Below are 19,556 nucleotides of genomic sequence, written 5' to 3'. Positions count from 1 at the left end.
GGAATGTCGGTGGCAGGAGATCATACATGTTCAAAAATGTATGTCAGGACATCGAAAGACAAATAAAATAATCTTGTCAGCAAAAGCAGACAGCGACTTCTGTAGAAACAAGAGTTATGTCATCCGGGCAACAATATGAGCATACTTACATAGCTTGCCAACAGGGATGGGCATTTGATTACGTCGCCGTCAATGTTTTTATTTTCCAGTATTATATGAATGAGATAGGCAAAACTCTCTTTCAATGTTTGGAACTCTTTTTTCTTCTTATGTGTTGTGTATTCAACAGATTAATAAAGTTGCTGTAGTTGAGGGCTGCCAAATTGAGACACAATCGTAAATAGTGCTCTGCATTTTGACTCGGTTGATTCAAGACATGATAAATGGACGACGGTCACACGGAATTAATTATACCCATCCCTCCTTTCCCCCAACAAATTCATGCATCTCATTATTTCCTCTTTATCTGAAAACCAAAGATCTTATTTGTGTTGTTTTTCAGATGAATAGAAAATAACTGGCGACATTGCATATTTTTAAAAACACATTTGTTGTCCATTGTACAGAAAACCTGGACGGCGAATCCCAAATTCAAATAACGTATATGGCTTATATGCGGTGTCAACAATCTGTTAGTGGCACCTTGAAAGCAAAAGGATTAAACACCACATAGAGAGAGAGCTTCTGGAGGTCCTCAGCAGATTTCTTGGGACTCGACAATATACCACCAGATCAGGATGACTTTATGACTTTGAAAACGATTCCAACACTTGACTGCACTACTGAATCTAATTTTATTCTAATTTAAAAAGATTCTGTGATTGAACCACTGAAAGCATTTCTTGTCAGTGTTATCTGACCTTTGGCTGCAACTCAAGGTGGAAGCCCAAATGAATCCTCTGCAATTCTGAATAAAATCTCACCATATGGCTCCTTTCATTAAAACGAACGAGCCTTATTAGTTCTGGATTAAAGGCTTCAGATACCACTGGCTTCAGCTCTCCCTCTCTGCAGCAGCAGAAGCATGAATGGTTGCTGATGTAATGCAAAATGGCAGCTGCTGCACTTGGACATCGATGGCAGAAGAGTGCTCGGTATACATTATCATTAGTTACATCAATTAACACACTTAATCGGGCACATATTCAATTTTGGTTGACTCCGCACTCACTAGTGTGAGCCCTGACTTAAGTGGGCAGGTGTCAGTGTGGGATGTGCTCCTCTTCACTGGCCTCCTGCTTTGAGGGCCTATCAGCTTGTGATGGATGCATTTACATTAAATCTACATGACATAAGATAGATTTGATAGGGGTAGCATTGAGTGGACAATTCGTTATCCAAGCCACCAGAACTGATTATCATGGAAAAAAATAATGTGTAGTTTGCTGAATAATAGGATTGCTAATTACACTTAAGCAGGCGCTCACAAGTTGGAGTGTCTTTTTTCATGAACACACAACAAACTGGGTTTAAAGAAATGACGGACACAGTTGCATGTGAACTCTTAGATGCAAACCATGCACAATCATGTTCTTAAAAATCAATCAAACATCATGGCAAAAATAAAAAGACATGATTCGGCTCATGCAAAAACGTCCATAAAAGCTTCCCTGAGCTTTTATCCAGCTTTGCCGCAGTATTTGGGTTTTACCTGAGAGGGGATCCCTTAGGAGTGGCAATGCCATAACCTTTGGAGTCCAGATTGCCTCCGACTTTCATAGTATCACATGGTTTCCTCTGTTCTATGTACTCATTCATGGTGGATTCCAGCAAGTAGGCATACTTCCCCTTGGATTTCCGAACTCTTATGACGCCCTCGTCTGTGGTCTTGACGAACACAGATGGGTCGGCAGCCTTCATGTAGGACCACATCTTCTCAAAGACAGCAATTTTAGATCTCTGATGGAAGAGGATTAGACGAGCGGTAATCAGGGGATGGATATAAAGTCGGTGAGAATAGTTCTGATCTGGCATATGGCATTTTATTTTTTTGGAATATTTTCTGATGAACATTTTAAATCTTCAGCATAGATGCATGCAACATACAATAGTTGTGAAGAATACTGTTATTGTGTTTTTCGTTTTTCTATCAAATATAATAATTCTACTGTGGCCAATTTGGGATGATTATACAACTATCACAAATTAGTACTTGCAAGCCGCTTATCCTCATTAGGGTCGAGGGTATATCGAGAGGCAAAAAACACCCCTGACTGCAAAGCGGGCAAACTTTGAAGACCAAAAAACATTCCCACCTACAGGCAATAACATGTTTTTGGGATGTGAGAGGAAGGTGTAGTATCCAGAGATAACTGCATTCATCAATATACAGCAGTTGTAATTTCATTATCTGATTTTTTTAGTCATTAAGGGAGAAATAGCCAAAATCAGATTCACTTTTAATAAATGTTTACTAATCAAGACCTTAATTCCAAAGCCCAGTGTGAAATGAACGTGTCGTGAACTGATAATACACCCATTTCACGTTGTGCAATGTGGCTTTCTTTTATCTTATAAGATTGCGAAAATTGTGTAGAGGGGGCTTTAGGCTAAGAACAAAAACCAAGATAAGAAAACCGCTGATGTCAGACAGGCGTATTAACGATGCTAAATAGGGTCAGTTGGAAGGTTCTTCCAACTTGAGTGAACGAAAACAGCTGTTTTGTATCATTTGCCAACATTTCTTCAAAGGGAACAAAACTAATGTTTTTAAAGTGACAATACATTGTATGTGCCAGCACTCGTCAAAACAGATTAAAAAAAGATATGCACATTCAAAATACTGTAAAAGAAAGTTTTGGCATCTTGGGTTTAAATTCTGAAATGTCAAATCCAAACTCACAAAAACACAAACTTTAGAATGAAAAATTGGTTATCGTCTAAATGCTGAAACCAGTACCCAGCTGAAATACGGCCTAGAAGATATGAATCGAAAGCTTGTGCCAATCTTATGGATGCATATTACAACATTTTCACTCATTATTGCTCGTATCTTGACAACATTGCCATTTTTACATGAGGGAGTTCAAAAATGCCCCAAAATATGTGTTTTTTATACATTATATTTGTGTAAATGTTTTACAATGAATAAGATCCATTCTCACCCTAAAAAATTCTTTTGTTGAGCCGGCATCCAGTGTTCCATAGGCAATCTCTGTTTGCTTGGCCAAATCTTCAGCACTCTCTATAGGGGACACCATCCTCTCCACAGTCAGGAATGCAGCCAAGTTAGCAGTATAGGAGGAGATAATGATGAGGGTGAAGAACCACCAGACACCTCCAACGATGCGGCCAGAGAGAGAGCTAAAACCAAAGGGACACCATTATTGGGTTAAAGGTTTTCACTAAATGACATTGAAGTGTTAAATATGGCGCATTTGTATTTTTGTAATGAAGAATTAGAAGGTGGTTGAAGCCGTCGTGATGACCAAAATTGCATCATACTCCTGCAGAACATCACCATCTTACCAGATTTGGACACCTTACCCACTTGTTTAAAAAAATAAAAAATAGATAACCAATCCCACCATGGCAAAGTGATCTACCACCCTCCAACATTGAGGCAGATTTTTCTTTCTGTAGATTGAACACATTTCGAGTTTTGACTTCAAAATAAGAATACATGACAACAAAAGAGCAATAGTTCAGTTATTAGTTATTTACATCTGGATCCAAGGCAAACTTGAGAAAATAACATTATTTGTAACAAATCAAATGTCTAGGTAGCAACGGAGGAAAACAAAGGAAAAGGAAAAGACATAGACTTGAAATAGCTCAAAGCGATTAAAATTTCAAATTTACTTGAAAGACCAAACTTTGGCGTTATTCTTTTGTGACAAAACAAATGAAAAAAAAAAAACATGCTCCATTGGGTTTAAGTCTGGAGATTTATTTGACCACCGTAAAACCTCCCACTTCTTCCACAAAGTGATTAAAATGTCGAAATTCTTTGAAAGTCCAAACTTTGGCATTATCCTTTTGTGACAAACATAAAATAAAAAATAAAAAAAATACATGCTCTATTGGTATTAAGTCTGGAGATTGATTTGGCCAATATAAAACCTTCCACTTCTTCCACCCAGTGAACAACTTTGTGTTTTGTTGGATGATGAAAAATGTCTCAATTAGTTCGGTTTCATTTTTTTTATATTACCATGTTTCTGTAGAAAATTTTGTTGATTTTGCTGCTGCCATCATCTTGTTCACCAATGAAGATTAATTAGCCTGTTTTAGAAAAAGCAATGCAAGTCCCAGCCAACCTCCACTGTTTGGTCAAATGCCAGCCAGGCCTTCCTTTTGTGCTTGACAAAGTGTGGTTTGCATCGTCTAGTGTCTGCACTTTTGTTCACGTTCATGAGTTTTACTACTGGCCTTCGGTGGCTGTTGCTTGATGTCTTTAACAGTTGTTGTTTTCTCCACAGCTTTTTGCCGGTAATGGCAGTGGTTTTCCCTTCATCGACGCTGTTACTTTGTATACCAGGAGTTTATCACTTCAAGGCATTTCAAACGTTTGTTCACTGGCTAAGGCCAATGTTTGAGCAATGGCTCCGATTTATTTCTTTTGCTTGTTTTTCATTCATAGACAGCTCTGTGCTTCTCAGGTTGCTCCCACCTCCAGCTAGTAAAAATGAAGTCCTCACAGGCAAAATACAAATTTGGATCTGAGATTTGAACAGCACTTCCCGTGTCAGATCCCTCCTTTCCTTGCAGTACATGTCTCTATAAGCGGGCACCTTGAACAGCAACACTTGGAATTGTGATTTGTTCCACTTTGGTATGTCTTGTGCCAATGCACAGAACAACAGAGCTGGCGCAACAAAAAGACACAAACTCTGAAACAAAAGACACATTCGTGATCGAATCTTTGTGTCAGGCTAAACAGATTATGAACAGACATTACGTAGGAAACGAGAGAAAACGTTCAAATGTAATCATTTTACATGCTTTTTTTGATGAGGACTAGATGATGAAAGAGCAGCCAGTGCAGACAAAGTATATGGTGAGGCTGTGAAAAATTGCGGTGTGGAGAATACGAAGCCATCTGCATGCCGTCTCTGTCTGATTATGTGAGGGATGTCCATCTTCGCTTTCTAGACTTTAACAAAGAGGTGGGGATGTGAGGTGGCACATGAATATGTATGAATATGCAATTTCCCCGCTTCAAAGATCTGTTATCTCCCTGGCCAACTTTACATGACCTGCCTGTGCAGGTCTGCTTGCTCTTTGTTATAAACATTGCACAATATGACCTCCTACATGGACTCCAGCAAATCATTTCTTCCTTTCGCACGCTGATTTGAAAGGGAATGAGTTTATCCGCTTCTATTTGCAGCCAATCAAGACGGCTGTGTTCACACCCACAGCACAAAAAGCCCGCCAGTTGCCTGAGTCCGTGAAAATACCGAAGCAAAGTTTAATGCCCTTGTGCGCCAGATTTGAGCTGGTCACGGAAATTGAGCCCTTTGTTTATAACATTTAATTTGTACAAATTTAGACACATAATGTATGCCGACAGTCAGCGGACCAAAACCCCAATGTGAATTCTCAAAATATTGCAAAATTAAAACCTACACGGAGCATCAAAACAGAGAAATATACTTTTGTAATGACAAGCATAATTATTTGATTCTACAATAGGGCTGCACCTTATTGGAAAATGTGGATGTTGATTATAGCGATAGCGATATTATTGCCATATTTAACATGTGCCAAAGGAAATTAAATTTTTATAATCTAATGTATGAAGTTTTATTTTTTTTTAATGCAGCAAAATAAACAAGCTCAATGTGATCTTAGCTAATTAATTGTAATTCTCCTCGTAAATGACCAACTTGGTAGCGATGCACATTTAAGTCTGCATCTGACTGGTCAAATTCAGATAAAATGATACAATTATATAAGAAAATTATTGCAAGTCTTTGCGATATGTATATGGTATATGTCATTATTGCAATATTGATATTTTCATGCTGCTTATTGGTTTTGGACATGTTGCCGCTGTACGGGGGTGAATTATAAATTGATCATAACGTATATAACCGGTATCTCCTTTGTCCCACGCCGCTTTCAATATTGGGATTGCTTATTTTCTTTTTCGACGAACAGCTTATGTGAAGTCCTCATTTATAAAGATATTTTTGCCCTTGGGATACTTTGTTTTTATAAAGCCATTGTTTTATCTTTATATTCTTCAAATTTAACAACAATAGACCTGGGCCTGATCCTCCCAGTTCAGGTTTACTTGCCTGGTGTGCTTGCTCCACCTTGATCTTTTCCTGCAGCTCTAGTTTTTCCTTCTGGATTTTCCTTATTTTTTCTTCAGCAACAATAATATCATTAGCTTGTGCAATGTTGTTACCAGTAAATGTATGTTATATGAGGACATTTCCCCAAATACACACCATCATGTGACTAATATAAACATCAGAGGAGTCTGAAGAACTGTAAAAATTCTTCTGAATAAGACAGAAAATGATGAACACTTTTGGGTATGCAAAAACAAGTTGGGGAAGAGAGACGCAACAAGGGGGTGGCTTACTTGAGAGACAGAGAGACAAACAGAGAAACAGTCTGCAGGAGAAATGACAGATTAAAAGTAAACTCCTGCTGCTGCTGCTGGGCTCTGGAGATGCCAGTAAACAGCTGTCTAATCCTTCTCCTTCAATTGCCCTGTTCCTATCTTCTCCTTTCTTATGCTCTTCCCTGCATCCACCCACAATTTCCGCTGAGCCCGCCTCTCCCTGTCTGCTCATGTGCTGGGGGGCTGACAGGGCTTTGTTGTGGTCCGCACCTTGGCTCAGACACTGAGGCATTCAAGTGTGCACACACTCAGTCCCCGTTGGAGTGTGCTTGCAAGTAAGTCACTGCGAGAGAACAACCAGGTCACCATTTTTATCATGTGTGTGCACGGTTGTGTGTGCGTGACAGCAGTCCTCCACGCTCAAAGAGGCGAGCACCTGGCACACCCGGACGTGTTTGTTCCTTTTTATTTCCTCCCCAATCCAATTCCGTGGAGCCTCTCTTGCTCTCATAAAACATTAGTGCAGCGGCAGCCTACCTACCTAAGAGCCTTGGTAAAACTAAGCTGTCTCATTACTGTAAGGGAACACCTCCAAGTAGGACTATAATTTCTTAGTCTTGTAACAGCTATGATTAATCAATTATTCATCCCCCCCCCTCCATTTCATTTAACGACGAAAAGAAATGGTAATGGAAGAACAGGTCGGGTACTGTTTACACGAACACAGTTGTGGGTGATAAAAGCTGCAATGATTAATTGATAAGTCATTTGGAAGGCATTCCATATATTCAAGGGTTGTAATTTAGGATTGTTAACAAGGGAATAAAAAAAAGCTTCTTGCTGCAAGCAAGTTACGACGGGAGCATTGTGGCCTCCAGCTGCCAATAAGCCTTGTGTTGTAATCATTTGTGTTGCTCTCAAGAGGCATCGTTGGATAACTATAAAGGAGCTGCGACTGTACCAAAAGAATCACCAATTATCACTTACGTATACATTATGTTGCTTGCTGCTTTCAATCTGACTGGATAATACAAAAGCCATGGAACCTATATAATTATACAAATAAGGGGAAACATGTGATAAAACGTTTGTCATTCTTTCAGGACAGTTACCTTGACGGTTACCTTGAAGACCAGAGCTATCGGGATACATTTTTATGGTGGAACAGGTACGGACTGAAACTCTATCCTGTTGCTAACAGTTTGGCTTTCACAGTCTGAACAAAAAATGCATATCAAAACCAAATACAAATAATTCATTTTCAATTCAGGGAGGGGCCGGACGACCAACCAGCATGTCTACAAATAGATCATTACTTTGTTAAGTGCGTGAGAAGAGGCAAGAGTTGCGGCAAGACAAGCAGACTGCTGACAGTGCGCTGAGCATCGGACAGTTGCTCAAAGAGACAAACAGCACCATGCTGGAGCAACCTCTCGAGACACCTGACCATGTATTTTATCATCTTTCCCAGGCTGAAAACGCTCATCAAGGGGACCCACTTTGAAAAAGAAGACATCAAGATGGTCGTGATGATGGAGCTACGGGGATGCCCGAAATAAAAATCCTTCCAGGAGTACATGAAGGCATGGCAAAGAAGGCTGTGAAAGTGTGTTACACTCCAGGGGATTACTTTGAAGAGAAATTAATTGGATTAATTAGTAATTGGTATTTGTAATTTGCTTTTTTCTGACACACATTTAGGATGTGTGTGCTTGGTGTTTGTGTTCAACTGTAGCAGGAAGAGAATTAGCAAATTCTCGTGCCAGCCTCTTCCATCAGATATGCTAATAAGCGGTGACTAATAACTTTCGGATGTCTACAGAATTCAGCCACATTAAAAACAGATTAGGAAGTACTGAGTTTTAAATTAGGAAGAAATATTATTTGATCATACTATGACTTTAAGGCAAATTTGTTCCTCTACTCCGATTCGAAAAAACATTAAACTCTGAAATGGCACAACTAGTGCTTGGTGCAACTCAATACTTTAAGTGCTTAATGAAGTGAAGATGCAATCAATGACATTTTCTTCTCTGAGTAATGTAACGTTTTAAAACAAGTAGTGGAGGAATGAGTGGAAACAGTGAAATAAGAAGTGTGTAATGGACAGCAATAAGACAGTCGGCGATTTTAGTTAAGTAGCTAGTCACAGCTTTTGGATCATAATATCCAAACTACTGCAAGACCACACTAATCTGCAAAGCAATTTCATAAACATTGCCTCCTCCTACCATCTAAAGGTCAATATTAGCATGCTACTGCAAGAAAAACAGAGTATGAAAATATTGCTGCCAGCATGCACGCAGCTGCACCGTAAGATGATAACTGCACTTTTTTTCTTCAATTGTGTGCTAGAATCATGACAGAGATGGGCTGAGGGTGTGTGGTGTTCAACTTTTCCAATCATGGGTGTTGTCTTTGGCTCATGCACAAACTGCATCTTCCGTGCTGACAAGCAGTGAGAATGCCAAAACTCACACGCAAAACATGCCAGAACAGAAACTACAATACTATTAACTCATTCACTACCAGCAGAGTTAAAAAAGAAAATGGATCTTTGACGTCTTTATCCGTCAATGGCAGTAAATGAGTTAAGTAGTTCACTCATTATATAAAATAATCACTAAATTAGATGTAGTTGAATCATTGTAATTTCATCCACTGGGAAAAAAAGCATGTACTGCTCTTCAAAGAACATCTCCTTAGCGTTGCCATAGCAGCACACTCGGCACTCTAAACAGTACAGCTGAGCTGAGAGTCTTTAGTGATCTAATTTTTCTGCCTCACTCTTTGCAAGTCCAATAAGAGCAACCATTCCCAATATGCGACGGAATTGCCACGACGCTAGGAAACTCTCATTAGGTCTCCTTTTAAATAAGTGGCTAACAGATGCAGGATCGACTGATAAGCCATTAACATGCCATCACAGTTGATTGCAGCAAACCTCACTGCTGCCTTAAACAAGAGTGTGACTGTGTTTTAAATGCAGATTAGACATAGTATACGTCTCAAAGGGGACGTCATCTGTGTCGACATACAAAACGTGAAAACCCCGTTGAGATCCCGTTGGGGTTTGTGCAGCTCGTTTACGTGCCGCACTGCTTTGTGCTGGTGAGCGTACGTGTGTGCGTGCATGTATGATAGCAAGTTGCCTTCATGAGTTGATGCAGATAAATAAAACACAAAAGATGCTGCGATTCCAAAATGAACTCTGCATATGAATAAATCATTCCTCCCCAATTGCCGTGACAGCAGCTCACAAATGCCATAATTATGCAACTCAGTGAAATGTAACTCAATCTAACGTTGTTGCTGATTAAAATCATACTAAAAACAATAACATTTGTGCATATCGAGATGAGCAATTCTCTTTTTTGTGCTTCTCCGTTTACTGCCAGGCAGTAAGCGTGACTCATACTGTAACTGTAAAATTTGGGTAGGTTCGCTTCTTGAAATAAATCATCAACAGATGGAAACACAACCATCTCAATTTCTTTACGATGAACATAAAACTGAGAAGAGTTAAAAGCTACCCATGTGCATACATTTGTTTGTCGTAATGTTTCTCGTGAAAAAATAAAATGCAAATTCACATCCGGTTGCAAAGCACAACTGAGCACACATTTCACCCATCTCAAATGGACCAAATCTTCACATGGCTTCTTCTACTGTCGACTGTTATTGACTCTTGTTTGGAGCTTGCCGAAACCCCCAGGTGTTGACAACTCAAGCCCCTGATTGCAGTGTGATGGCGTGGAGCGGAATCTCCATCACTGGAAAAACAAAGCTTGTCATCATTAAAGGCAATCTCTTTGCAGGGTGATATCGAAATGAAGTTCTGCAAACAGTGGCAGTCTCATATGTCTGCACTCTGGGATGAATTCGTTTGGCACCACCACAGGGCGGCATTGATCAGAGACGACAACCACCTCAACCCGACAGCACATTTGGGGGATCAGCTTAGGTGTGCTGCTCGTGTTAGGGTGATCGACTCTAAAACTGTGCCAGGTAATCGAGCTGATTTTGAGCGGGATTCCCCTCTTGCGAAGAAAGCCAGCCAAGGCGAGATAATTGGATATCTCTCAAGGATGATCCTGATCGATTATCCTGTGATGTGGGGTGGTGTCGGGAAAAAAAGTTTTGCCTGGTTGAGGACGTGCGGACCAAGTGGCCATTTTGAACTAGGAATCCCTGACCATTTCTTCCATTTACCGTATTGTAACAACCACAGGGCGCACTGTACTATTGGGCGCAGATACATCAAGTCATGCCTCAGTGCTGAAACAATAGCTAGCATGCATGCTAACAAAGAAATAAAATTAAGACCAAAAATGTAAGCGGCACGGTGGCCGACTAGTTGGCAGAATGGCCTCACAGTGCAGAAGTTGTGGGTTCGAGTCTGGCTCCGGCCTTTCTGTGTATGTTTTCCACGTGCCTGCGTGGGTTTCCTCCAGGTACTCCGTTTTTCCTCCCACATTCCAAAAACTTGCATGGCAGGTTGATTGGACTAAATCGCCCCTAGGTATGAGTGTGAGCGCGGATGGTTGTTTATCTATCTGTGCCCTGTGATTGGCTGGCAACCAGTTCAGGGTGTCCCACGCCTACTGCCCGAAGACAGCTGGAATAGGCTCCAGCGCCCGCCCGCGAACCTTGTCAGGAGAAGCGGTGCAGATAATGGATGGATGGACAAAACAAGTAGCGAGTGATGCAAAGCATTCTCAAAATCCTTCAACCTCACCAATCAGAAGTTCGGTTTGAGAGAGGTCATGAATAGTGAGATTTGAGCTGCGTGCTTTTTTTCCCCCCAGAGTCTGTAGTGGAACCTGTGATGTTTCTTGCTTGCAATAACATTAATGATCAGACCTACTATGACATTGTGGACAGCGGCCTTTTTATCCAGCTGGTCTGTTGTCAACTGACTGTCTTAAACCGTCACCAACAATACTGTTCCCTCAATGCATGTCTCTCAGTCAATTCTGCAGCACTGTGTAATTTCAGGCTTTACCAACAGGTGGTGCTAATATGCACTGTGAAATGTCCTGAGTTGGTTAGTCGTGTGAGCCAAAGAGACACAATATAATGCTGACAACGACTCTTCTTTATTGTTGTCTCTGTCATGTTCATGTCATGCAAATGACCAATTATTAAATCCTAACAATACAACTGAGTCCATTTTTTTGGGACAAAAGAGGGCATCCAATGGTATTGAAGTTATTACCAGAAGGAATTGTTAAAATAAAGAAATAACCTGTTACACATATTTCTTGTTTATTCTATGGATTCTTTCTGCCATATGTGAAGGACAGCCAACTTACACAAACCCACTGGACGCATCTTTTAAATGATGAAAAACTTGAATTGGACTGTGGCTGGAGTCACCCACTCTAATTAATTCAGCAAAGCTGATATCTCAGCGGATCCTTGAAGGCAAAAATACTGCTCATAATATATTTAAAAAATGCTGAAGCTGGACATGCTGGGTTCAAGTTTCAGTTTAACGCAAGAATATGAATATTGAAGCTGAGGGTGGTAAGTATGTTTTCCCCTTCTCGTGGTGTTAGGTAGATTCAAAGAGAAAACATCAACAATAAATCACAGATCACGTAGACCATCCTCACAGGTTACATGTGCTACATCCTTTACCGGCGGGCAAGAGTGTGAGTGACAGAGCTCATTAGTTTCAGTCTCAAAGCATAAAAGTGGAGCAATGCAGATAATGTAAGAGGAGAACTCTTCATGAGGGAGTTTGCAGGACACACATGCATGCTGCCATACACAAACATGCACACATACCTGACATTATACTGTACCGGTCTCTGGGCTATGACTTGACTGATAATGTGGAAAATGGCAGTCAGAACAGTTTTAAGAGGTGTCAAAATTAACGGACAACCATTCCAATAATGGAAAAATCGTCTAGTGTTATTTTTAACAAATTCTCCAAGCAGTAATTGGCCTCAGAATTCTGTCGTCCTTCATGAAAGCAAATTTTGTGATCAATCAAAATAAGACTTTTGCAAACATCTGCTTTTACTTGGGAAAACAATGAACCCAACGACTAAAATATCAATCCCACTCGTGTGATATGACAGACAGTTTTTTATTTTTACTTTATATTGCAAAGTCTGTGTGTCAACACCTTTAACAGGACAACAGTCATGTAAATACAAAGGCCAAACGGGGCACAGTGGGTAATCGTCTGTGTGAATGTTTGCTTTTCGACTCAGCTGAGCCTCACTTTGTTGACAAAGCAAAATACACATCCCTGCGTGACAATAATAGAGTTATTCTCTTGGCACACAGAGGTGAGCAGGTTCAACGAGAAAGTGAGTCAGCCATGAGGGGCAGATGGAAAGCCGACTTGAATAATTAAAAAACAAGCACAATTGGAGACACACAGAAAAATACACATATGGACTGATTTTGAAAGACGGATTGATGGATGGATGGACGGAGGGATGGAGGTGTGTGTTTGTGGAGGGCATTTTGCCAAATGCACAGATAAACAGAAGGAGGACCCACCAGCGTGGACTGCGGCTTATGGGAGGCCTGACTGGCGGTGCTGACATTTAGAAAGAGCACGGTAGACTGAGAATAAATAGCAGGAGCAGCTGAGTGTCTAATAAACAAACATGCACACACGCTGTACACATTCATGTACCACCTTAGTGTATGACTTTGTAACACCAAATGCCTACGAGCATGTGTAAACACACACGCACGCAGAACACACGCAGGTAGCGCATGCTCTCTGAGTAATCTAAAAGAGAGAAGCTGCCCGATACCGTTTATTGGCATTTTTCACTGATTAAATGTAACAGAGAAAGACTTCCTCTGAGTTTAGTACACCTCCAGAACATCGTGTCCGTGCCTATTAGAGCCAAACGATCAGTGGTTTGCCATCACATACATGCACATAACCGCTTCTGAAATTAAATGTGATGATTTTTTTTATGCTGCTCAAGCTGTTAATATCCCAATGAAACAATTAGTGACAGAAAGAATCGACTCAAACGTCACAATTATGTAAGGTTCGGAGGTATTTCCACGCCTCTTATTTTACAATATACCTTCACAATATGACAATATTTACACTATACACGACCGCAAATATATCAAAAAAAGGCAAAGCAGCCTTGTTCAAAAGTCAGGTTTTTGTGGCATAAAAATGAGACCAAGATAATGAAACAACCTTTTTCCACCAACAAAGTCCAAAAAACACATCACGAAGTCAGCTGACTCCATGGCGATAGAGACAAGGTGGGAGCACTTATGAGCAGAAACAAAAAGCAGTTAAAAGCCAGAAAAAGCCTCCTAGATCTTCCGAAATGTATTTGCTGTTTAGCAGAGGAACTAAAAGGCAAACGGCAAGTGTGTGCTCACTAATTCAACATGAGTTGGAAAATGAATAGTTAATTCTTAACGCAGCCACATGCCAGGATTGAGTGGGCACAAATTCTTTGTAGAAAATCTGTCTCTCGTTACGTACGTGTTTCGTTATGTGAACCATGACAGCACGGATAAGCGGACAAGCTCCTTGTGCTATTTAACCATCATTGGCTCTGTGCGTAACTCTCAGTTTTTTTTTTAACTCTTAATTAGGCCTCAGAATGACTAAAAGGTTACTGTTGGTTCTAAATGCCCCAAAACCTCTCATAAAACTCAATGTCTCCTCCGCGCCAGCACATTGAATGGTGTGAGGGCACCCAGAATTTATAATTACACACACGTATAAACACGCAAACACATGCAATCACACAAACATGCTTCTTCCAATCACAATTCTCACAGACGCTACCTAGATTTCTCATAAACGTGGCAAAAACGTTTCATTCTATATATGATACGTACAATATTTATTGTACTGCACCCTCTCTTATATTGAAAAAAATGAAATAACAGCAAATAAAACTTGACGTCTTGAAGTTGTTGTGTGTGCATTCTGAAGTTACACTTACACACACCCCCACACACACCCCCACACATATATATATATATATATATATATATACATATATATATATATATATATATATATATATATATATATATATATATATATATATATATATATATATATATATACATTTTTTTTTATTTTAATCAGGTATCATTCTAATTCATAAAGGTCCATGACTCTTGTGAATATCAACAATATAACATTTAAATCTGCTAAAATTGTGCTCAATAGAAAGGTGACATTTAACATTTGTATTATTCAAAACAAGACTTTTTCAACTTTCACTCCCGAAAAAATCCTTAAAAAAGGGGCAAATCCATGAAATGTTTGCCTCACCACATAGTGAAGAGCTGACAAGGCACAGCTGAAAACAAAACATGCAGCATTGTACTTGATCTTATTGAGAACACGACTGTGAAAATAAGATATAGCACTTCCCTTTGCACTTGTTTTGCAAGTCTGTATAAATACAGACAAAAGCAAAACAAGAACACTTCAAATCATGCACGAAGGCTCATAATACTTCCGGGGCTCCATCTACAATCACCTCGGTGTGTGACTACGAGCCGTGCTAACTAAAGTAACTGGGTCACCCAAATGTTTAAGGAGAGGCCGATTCCCTCAGGGCAGTTCGTAGCGGGGTGAAACGTTCACTGTGTTGACATTGGAGCACAAATCACAGTTGCCATTTGACACCCTGCTATATTGGACACAAATGCACTTGCTCAATCCCGACGTGTTTTCATGGCTGTCATACTTTCTGCTAACCAGTGCGTCATCAAGGACACAACTACACTAAGTGTGGTCACAAACACGTTTGTGTGCACGTTATCACAAATGAGAGAGGCTGGTGAAACAGTCCCTGCAAGACAGCTGGCAGAGAAATCTGATGCATACACTGGCAGCACTCAGAAAATAAAGTACATGGAGCATGAAGAACAGCAATCTCCAGACAATTGTGAAGGTACACACATTCCTTACCTGACCTCCCCAAAACTATTTGTGTACAGTGAATGAAGAACAAAATGAAAGGCATAATGTTACACCAGAATTAGAGTTATTTATTTCTGTTTTTCCGCTAACAAGTTTCAAAACATATTCTTCTATATATAGCTGGACAGTTTTAGATGAAAACCAACAGCTTGTACTGTCTCTATTTACAGCTTGGATGATTCTTGGTGTCAGATTTGCTGGGAAGTCATTTAAGGTGTGTACACGAAATAAGCCTTTTTGCTCCCCCATCAAATATGTGGATGGTTTTACAATTTGCATTTATAAGTCAAACACCTGAAGTCATGTAAGTTTTTAAAAACTCCCTTTAAATCACATGTATCACTATATTGTTGTAAATCTGGGACATCAGCGTTTCACGTCTCATCCAAACCTTTGAAACGCGAAAAGCGAGTCTCTTGATCACCGCAGGTCTGCATTGTAGATAAATTAGGCATTAAAATATGCAATTTTGCATTAAGAAATAATGCAAATCTTGTTAATGTTTAAAGAGACAAGAAGCTCCTGACCTCGCCGGTATCTGCTAGGTCAGACTTGCACGAGCAGTGATAATACTAACATAATCCTTTCATTTTCCCCTGCAGGTCTCTCTGGAAAGCTCAGAAAGTCGACCTAAGTGTCTTTAATTTCAGACACTTAATGAGATTTTTAATTGGTGACCTTTGGAGAATGGTTTCTTGCCACTACATATGAGAGCACTAATGGGAGCCGACAGAACATTCAATACTCCCATCAGGATCTTTCATGATCGCTTTTCAAAGAGTTACAGTGAATCAAAAGCTCAACTGACCGGTTGCTCGACTTGAGTGAAAGACAGAAATGGGTCAAGCTGACACAGGCAGGGGGGAACTTACCGTGGTGAGATATCACAGCCTTGCTGCATGAAAGCCCCCAGTGAGAACCAAAGTGAGTTGAAGATGCCAAACTCGTTGGTCTGCTCCGCACTTTGCTGATTGGTGTTGGCTTGGGTCGTTGTTTGGCCCTGTTGCAAACCGTTGGAGGCCGCTGCTTGAGTCGGGCTCTGTGGTTCTGCACCTTCCTCGTAGTCGTCCGCGTGCCACTCGTACGGGCTGAAGCGGCTGACGAGGAACAGCACCACGCTGACGCCGATGTAGGCAAACACTATGCACATCCAGATCTCGTAAGCCAACGGGTCAAGGAAGGAGAACACTCCTGGTTTGGATTTGGTGGGTTTCTTGATCATGATAGAGATACCCAGTGACATGAAGGGCTTGGAGAAGTCGATGACTTCCTCTCGGACTAGGGTGATGGTCAAGGGAGCCACAGCCACGTCTGCTTTCTGAGAGATGGAAAATAAGCAATTTATATTTACTTTTATTGGATGGATTATAAGATGAGTTAATTGACATGACTTTCTGTATGTTCAATAAATATTTGCTCAATATTGAGTTCTGCAAACCACACCAACCGTCTTCCAGAGACACAAATATTATTTTTATAATATTTTTTCCCCTAAACACGCATATGGATCATAAAAAAAGATCAGGGAAATAACGAAACTAAGTTTTTGCCAAAATACAGATGCACAAGGGTTGTTGTTTGGACAGATAAGAAAAAAATTGAGCCAACTCATATTCATTCTATGTTTACAAATGCATAGACAGATGAATCCAGTAGCGATCGATTCACGGCCCAGAAAATGAAATGACCTGGATGAATTGAGAGGATTCACAGTTAGAAGCACATGTGCACAAAAGCGATGAGCATGTGCAATTGTGCAATGAGACTTTTCAAAGCAAACCACACGCCAGGTTTTCATGCAGACTTTTTGGGTTGAAATCATTTCATTAAAGATCTCTCGCCAACTGTTTACAAATGACCTGATGTATTCTGATCTGGTGTAATCATGTACCCCTATGTTGATTCGGAAGAGCCGTTTTACAAACGTGTGATGTGTTGATCAATGTAAACATCAAAGTTGGGCGCTTGACCCTTTTTTGCCGATCCCCAACCTCCGGCTGCTATATTGTTACCGTTCTGTCCTCGACCCGTCGGCCTTATTCATAAAAATTGTCCGCCCCAGCCCAAGACACCGTTACGACCCCCTCCCCCTCCAAAAAAATAATTGCATGACGCCGCCGCGGGAGCGATAACGGCAGAGGTTTATTTAAAGATAATTTTTTGTGTAAGAAGACACGTGAGACAGTGGCGTGTCTTCAAGCCTGCCAGTATTTCATTATTCTGACATCACTTAACCCGCGCCTCCCACCTGCTACTGGGGCATACCATTCCAAGAGGGGTGTGGGGAATACCACAAGCCCTATAAAATTCATTAGCTGGCTAAACTACTATTCAAATCCGCTTAATTTATTATGGGCTTATTATGGTGACTTCCCCTCTGTTCTCTCTGTCTCTGGTATTGCTCCCCCTCTTGTAATGGTATAGCCCAGTAGCAGGTGGGGGGCACGGGTTGCGAGATGTCAGAATAAGGAGATACTGGCACACTTGAACGCACACTGCTGTCTCACGTCTCTTCATACACAAACAGTTGATAGTGGCACTTTTGACCCGTTTGGAGGCAATTGTTGTTGTTTACCAGTTTCACGAGTGGGTTCATCACATACACGGGGGCCGATTCGTGGGCCGGACTAAAATCCCTCTTCGGCCTTTATTAATCAAACCCTTTTTTTAAAATGTGCTGGGATAGGCTCCAGCACCCCCCGCGACCCTAGTGAGGAGAAGCGGTACAGAAGATGGATGGATGGATGGATGGATAGATGTCCGGCTGGGCCGGATCGTTCCACCCCGGGGATCAGACTGCCCTGCTTTGGTCAACATCATGAGTGACTTGGAGTGGAAATGGAGGTCGGTTGACAATTCCGCAGAGTAATTGCGATTGTTTTTGACAAACGCAACAGCTTGATAAAAGCAAGTGAGAAGTACAGTGCCGAGAAAAAGTATTCATACCTCTTGAGCAATTTCATATTTTGCCACTTTACGACCACAAACTTTAATGTGTTTTATTTTGATTATATATTAGGAATGCACAATAACTTTATTTCCCTACCGATACAAATAAACAAAAACATCCTTCTTCTCCAACCTGATACTGATATTTTTTGTTTTTGTACACTAAAAATATATTTGTTGTTGCAGCTTAAAAGAATAAAACATTTCATTACTGCTGGCTACATATGTTGCAGGGTTAAAGGATGGTGAATTACAGTTGCGTTTTGCCACTTTCTGAACAATAGTCACTTTAGACATTGAGGCAATGAGCAATCTCAAAAGGTCTGACACGTATCAGCACCGAATAACGTTGGTGGCATTTTCTTATAAACCCTAATTTATATTTATTTAATATTCACGCTTCAAGGGATAAAACACTCACAAAAACATTTACTTGTCAATGACATTCCAGCAATATCCATTGCAAATCACATATTTTAAACGCAGTGGTTATTATGCCATGACTGGCAACTGACCACCTCGCGTTATTTTCCTGTGAATGTTGCCTGACAGGAACAAAATTCTGCACCGTTAAAAATATGCCAGCTCGAGACAGAGAAGTCGCGGCGAACCTTCTGTAATCCCGGTAAAACAGCAGATTCATGGCAGGTCAAAAATTCCTCGCTGCGGTCTTTTACCAATCAGAGCTATTCATGGCAAAATAATGTAAGCTGTTGTTTTTGGAGTTGAGGAGACATGAGAAAAGTGTAGCTGTGTTAATACAAGCATCAGAGGCTTGGACTCTTAAAGTGATAGTAGGCAGACCAGCGTAGGTGTATTCTGAGATATCGGCCTAATTTCGCAAACGGTATTGGCCCGATACAAGTGACAGTGATAGTTTGACAAACACAAAGTAGCCCATAATTGTGAGATCAAACAGAAATGATAAGATTTTATTTTGTGTCGATAGTTTGTCGAGCCAGCTTTAGCTTGCAAGTCTTTTGGGGGTATTTCTCTACCCACATTACATAGACAATGAAATATGTCCAGCCTTTCCAAAAAAGCTCAGGCTCAGCCAGATTGCATCTAAGAAGTGCAATTTTCAAGTCTTGCCACAGATTGTCAATGGGATTTAGGTCTGGACTTTGATTGAGC

General features: G+C 40.5%; 1 protein-coding gene across 4 annotated transcripts in view; it reads right to left on the bottom strand.

Annotated features, from left to right (window-relative positions):
* gria1a (glutamate receptor, ionotropic, AMPA 1a) overlaps positions 1-19,556 on the bottom strand; it is a 75,274-nt gene that overhangs the window by 9,477 nt on the left and 46,241 nt on the right. For all 4 annotated transcript variants that reach the window (XM_088294940.1, XM_088294942.1, XM_088294943.1 and 1 more), the window contains exons 11-13: positions 16,346-16,791; positions 3,105-3,303; positions 1,652-1,899 (exon numbers count right to left, since the gene is read on the bottom strand). In XM_088294940.1, the coding sequence (XP_088151066.1) occupies positions 1,652-1,899; positions 3,105-3,303; positions 16,346-16,791 (893 nt within the window). The remainder of the gene's footprint in view (positions 1-1,651; positions 1,900-3,104; positions 3,304-16,345; positions 16,792-19,556) is intronic.

The sequence above is a fragment of the Idiotropiscis lumnitzeri genome, chromosome 4 (assembly GCF_059441095.1).
Source record: "Idiotropiscis lumnitzeri isolate Australia: NSW breed Sydney's pygmy pipehorse chromosome 4, RoL_Ilum_1.0, whole genome shotgun sequence".
Classification (NCBI taxonomy): domain Eukaryota; kingdom Metazoa; phylum Chordata; class Actinopteri; order Syngnathiformes; family Syngnathidae; genus Idiotropiscis; species Idiotropiscis lumnitzeri.
Note: the sequence above shows the minus strand (reverse complement) of the source record. Positions and strands in the feature narration are given on the sequence as shown.